Source organism: Portunus trituberculatus, chromosome 26 (assembly GCF_017591435.1).
Source record: "Portunus trituberculatus isolate SZX2019 chromosome 26, ASM1759143v1, whole genome shotgun sequence".
Classification (NCBI taxonomy): domain Eukaryota; kingdom Metazoa; phylum Arthropoda; class Malacostraca; order Decapoda; family Portunidae; genus Portunus; species Portunus trituberculatus.
The window spans coordinates 2,241,238-2,246,237 of record NC_059280.1 but is presented as its reverse complement, the minus strand read 5'-3'; the positions used below and the strand labels follow the sequence as shown (position 1 = coordinate 2,246,237).

The 5,000-nt window shown below is 41.4% G+C and overlaps 1 protein-coding gene across 1 annotated transcript in view; it reads left to right on the top strand.

Moving 5' to 3' along the window:
• Positions 1–4,175, top strand: part of LOC123509182 (pentatricopeptide repeat-containing protein 2, mitochondrial-like) — an 8,472-nt gene extending 4,297 nt beyond the window's left edge. The window contains 5 exon segments of the mRNA XM_045263376.1: positions 548–635; positions 638–735; positions 2,492–2,614; positions 3,312–3,419; positions 3,883–4,175. Coding sequence (XP_045119311.1) covers positions 548–635; positions 638–735; positions 2,492–2,614; positions 3,312–3,419; positions 3,883–4,041 — 576 coding nt within the window. The 3' untranslated portion in view covers positions 4,042–4,175.
• Positions 4,176–5,000: the final 825 nt, after the last annotated feature.

The window sequence follows — 5,000 nt, the reverse complement described above, 5'->3', positions numbered from 1 at the left end:
TTGGGGTGTTTTGGTGTGTTTGGTGTGTTTTGGGGTGTTTTGGTGTGTTTTGGGGTGTTTTGGTGTGTTTTGGTGTGTTTTGGGGTGTTTTGGGGTATTTTGGTGTGTTTTGGGATGTTTTTGGTGTGTTTTGGTGTGTTTTGGGGTGTTTTGGTGTGTTTTGGGGTGTTTTATGGTGATTTTGGGTGTTTTGGGTGTTTTGGTGTGTTTTGGTGTTTTGGGGTGTTTTGGGTGTTTAGATGTGTGTGAGTGTGTTTTCATGGCATTTGAGTGTGTTTTTGTGTGTTTTAGGATGTTTAAGTGTGTTTTGGGGTGTTTAAGTGTGTTTGAGTGTGTTTCAAGGCATTGGAGTGTGTTTTTTGAGTGTTTTAGGATGTTTAAGTGTGTTTTGGGGTGCTTAAGTGTGTTTTGCATGTGTTTGAGTGCATTTTCAATACATTTTGGGGAATTTAAGTATTTTGAGTGTGTTTTTGAGTGTTTTATGCGCATGAGTGTGTTTCTAGGGTGTGTTTGAGGCTAACACCCCCCCCCCCACACACACCCACAGGACACCCAGGACAGCTTCCACCACCTTCAGGAACTCCTGCAGAAGGTGAAGGATTATGGAATACCCTTGAACAGACGTCTGATTGTGTTGGGGCAGCTCTGTCTCTCTCTGTGGGCCGCCCCGATGCTGCTCTCAACCTTGTCCTAGCCTCCCCCTCTGCTACACACATTGCTATTAGGTCCATGAAGGTAAGGGGGGTTTTTAAAGGTGTTTCTGGGGGTGTAAAGGGTGTTTGAGGGAGGTTTTGGGGTGTTTTGTGTGTTTTTGGGGTGTTTTGGGGTGTTTTGTGGTGTTTGTGGTGTTTTGGGGTGTTTTGTGGTGTTTTGGGGTGTTTTGGTGTGTTTTGGGGTGTTTTGGGTGTTTTGGGGTGTTTTGGTGTTTTGGGTGTTTTGGGTGTTTTAGGGTGTTTTGGGATGTTTTGGTGTGTTTTGGGTGTTTTGTGGTGTTTTGGGGTGTTTGTTTTAGGGTGTTTTGGGTGTTTTAGGATGTTTAGTGTGTTTTGGGTGTTTGTGGTGTTTTGGGGTGTTTTGGTTTTAGGGTGTTTTGGGTGTTTTGGGATGTTTTGGTGTGTTTTAGGTGTTTTGGGTGTTTTGGTGTGTTTTGGGGTGTTTTGTGGTGTGTAAGGATGTTTATAGGGTGTTTGTAAAGTATTTAGGGTTTTAAGGGTGTTTTAGGGTGTTTGAAAAGTGATTGGGATTCTTAAGGGTGTTTGAAAAGTATTTGGGATGCTGCTCTCCACCTTATCCTAGCCTCCCCCTCTGCTACACACATTGCTATTAGGTCCATGAAGGTAAGAGGGGGTGTTTAAAGGTGTTTCTGGGGGTGTAAAGGGTGTTTGAGGAGGTTTTGGTGTGTGTGTTTTGGGTGTTTTGGTGTGTTTTGGGTGTTTTGGTGTGTTTAGGGTGTTTTGGGTGTTTAGTGTGTTTTGGTGTTTGGTGTGTTTTGGGGTTTTTGGTGTGTTTTGGGAGTTTGAGGTGTTTAGTGTTTTGGTGTGTTTAGTGTGTTTTGTGTTTGTGTTTGTGTGTTTTGATGTGTTTGGGTGTTTTAGGGTGTTTTGGGTTTTAGGGTGTTTTGGGATGTTTTGATGTTTTGGTGTGTTTAGTGTGTTTTGGGTGTTTGTGGTGTTTTGGTGTATTTTGTGTTTTGGTGTGTAAGGATGTTTTAGGGTGTTTGAAAAGTGATCAGATTTTAAGTGTGTTTTAGGGTGTTTGAAAAGTGATTGGGGTTCTTAAGGGTGTTTGAAAAGTATTTGGGATGCTGCTCTCCACCTTATCCTAGCCTCCCCCTCTGCTACACACATTGCTATTAGGTCCATGAAGGTAAGAGGGGGTTTTTAAAGGTGTTTCTGGGGGAGTAAAGGGTGTTTGAGGAGTTTTGGGTGTTTGGTGTGTTTGGTGTGTTTTGTGTGTTTTGTGGTGTTTTGGTGTGTTTTGGGAGTTTGAGGTGTTTGGGGTGTTTTGGGGTGTTTTGGTGTGTTTTGAGTGTTTTGGTGTGTTTTGAGTGTTTTGGGTGTTTTGGTGTGTTTTAGTGTTTGGTGTGTTTTGAGTGTTTTGGGGTGTTTTGGAGTGTTTTGGGGTGTTTGGATTTTTAGGGTGTTTTGGGTGTTTTGGGATGTTTTGGTGTGTTTTAGTTTGTTTTTGGGTGTTTTGTGATGTTTTTGGTGTGTTTTGGGGTGTTTTGTGGTGTGTAAGGATGTTTATAGGGTGTTTGATAAGTATTTAGGGTTTTAAGGGTGTTTTAGGGTGTTTGAAAAGTGATTGGGGTTTTTAAGGGTGTTTGAAAAGTATTTGGGGTTTTTAAGGGTATTTTTAAGGGTGTACTGGAAATTATTGGGGTTTTTAAGGGTGTTTTGGAAGTCTTTACAAATTTTAAGGGTGTATTTTTCATAACCATACTATTTTGACCTGTGACCTATGACCTTTGACCTTTGACCCCTCCCTGCAGGTGATGTCCCTGTGCCAGCTGGGGCGGGTGGAGGAGGCGATGGTGACGCTGAGGGCCATCACGGAGATTGACCTGCCCAGCCCTCAGAGGTCAAACCAGGGCAAATATATTCTCAGGGAGGCTGTAAGTATGACCTCTGACCTTTGACCTTTGACCTCTGAGTGTTTCTCCAGTTAATAATGCAGAAATCTTGTCACTCTGCCTCTAGAACCTTAAAACACCCTTAAAAACCCTTATTACTTCAACTAGAGCCTTTTAAAAGAGTGTTTCTCCAGTTAATAATGCAGAAATCTTGTCACTCTGCCTCTAGAACCTTAAAAACACCCTTAAAAACCCTTATTACTTCAACTAGAGCCATTTAAAAGTGTTTCTCCTATTAATAATGCAGAAATGGTGTTACTCTGCCCCTAGAACCTTAAAAACACCCTTAAAAACCCTTATTACTTCAACTAGAGCCTTTTAAAAGTGTTTCTCCTATTAATAATGCAGAAATGGTGTTAATCTGCCCCTAGAACCTTAAAAACCCTTATTATTTCAACTAGAGCCTTTTAAAAGAGTATTTATCCTGTTAATAATGTAGAAATGGTGTTAATCTGCCCTTAGAACCTTAAAAACACCCTTAAAAACCCTTACAACTTCAACTAGAGCCTTTTAAAAGTCGTGGCTGTTCTCAGGAGCACTTACTATGTCAATAATGCAGAAATCTTACAAATCTTACATTCTAGAAGTTCTGCAAACCTCTCCCTCTCTCTCTCTCTCTCCCTCCCTGTCCCTCTCACTCCCTCTCTACTTACCTCCCTTTCCTCCCTTTCCTCCACAGGTGAGAGAAGTGGAGGAGAAGGTGGAGGAGGCAGGGAGGAAAGACCAACAGATGGAGTTCTCCAGAATAGTGAAGTGTTTGGAGGAAGCAAACGCCATTAGTGAAAAGGTGAGAGAGAGAGAGAGAGAGAGAGAGAGAGAGAGAGAGATGGTTGGTGTGTGTGTGTGTGTGTGTGTGAGAGAGAGAGAGAGAGAGAGAGAGGGGTTGTTAGTGGTTTAAATGATGAAAATTTTGAAAGATGTTTTTAATGAGAGAGAGAGAGAGAGAGAGAGAGAGAAATGGTGTGTGTGTGTGTTTGAAAGAGAGAGAGAGAGAGAGAGAGAGAGATATGGGTGTGTGTGTGTGTGTGTGTGAGAGAGAGAGAGAGAGAGAGAGAGAGAGAGAGAATGAATATATATAAACCCAATATTATGAACCAAGACTAATAAAACTCTCTCTCTCTCTCTCTCTCTCTCTCTCTCTCTCTCTCTCTCTCTCTCATTAAAAAACATCTTTCAAAATTTCATCATTTAAACCACTAACAACTCTCTCTCTCTCTCTCTCTCTCTCTCTCTCTCTCTCTCTCTCTCAGGCCCTGGACGAGATTGTCTGCCAGCCGATAGACAAGTTTGAGAAGCGTTCGGGCCAAAACAAGGCAATGCTGGCGGCCTCCTTCAACGCACGCACACACACACACACACACACACACGCACACAGGCCAAGAAGACAGGGATTAATGGATTATGAGTAGCGTGTGTGTGTGTGTGTGTGTGTGTGTGTGTGTGTGTGTGTGTGTGTGTGTGTGTGTGTGTGTGTGTGTGTGTGTGTGTGTGTGTGTGTGTGTGTACAGTTGTAGTGGTGTTAAATAAAGGATTTTAAAATGTCTCTCGTGTTTGAGTGGTGGTGGTGGTGGTGGTGGTAGTAGTAGTAGTAGTAGTAGTAGTAGTAACTTAATATAATTCTCTCTCTCTCTCTCTCTCTCTCTCTCTCTCTCTCTCTCTCGATAGAAGTAGTAGTAGTAACAGCAGTATAGAGAGAGAGAGAGAGAGAGAGAGAGAGAGAGCGACAACAACAAAAAACAATAATAATAATAATAATAATAATAACAATAATAATAATAACTAATAATAATAATAACAAAAATAATAATTGGAAACTCCCCAAAAACACTAGCTGGAAACATGACCTTCCCAGCCTCAGTATCCACCCAGACGTCACGAGAGGAGGTTGTGCATCGCTTTTCTCTCTCTCTCTCCTCTCTCACTTGAATATATCTACATTAATCTCTTTTTCCTGCGAATGAGAGAAAGGAAGGAGGAGAATAAAGAGGAAGAGGAGGAAGAAAGAAGAGGAAACATGGAGGAGGTGTCTTCCCTACGGATTACTAAGAGGAAGTAAGTTTATTTAGAGATTTTGTTAAGAAATATTCCCTTTTTTAAAATCTTGTTATTGTTTTGCTCTAAATAATGTTTGTTTTTTTTCCATTTTTTTCATATTTTTATTAATAATTTTTGCATTTTTTTAGATCTATTAGAAGACTGTATTCTCTCTCTCTCTCTCTCTCTCTCTCTCTCTCTCTCTCTCTCTCTCTCTCTCTCTCTCTCTCTCATTTGCATAGTAGTTTCTAATTACCGCAGAGAGAGAGAGAGAGAGAGACAGTTATTTTCTACTTGAGTGTGTGTGAGCATGGCAAATTAGAGAGAGAGAGAG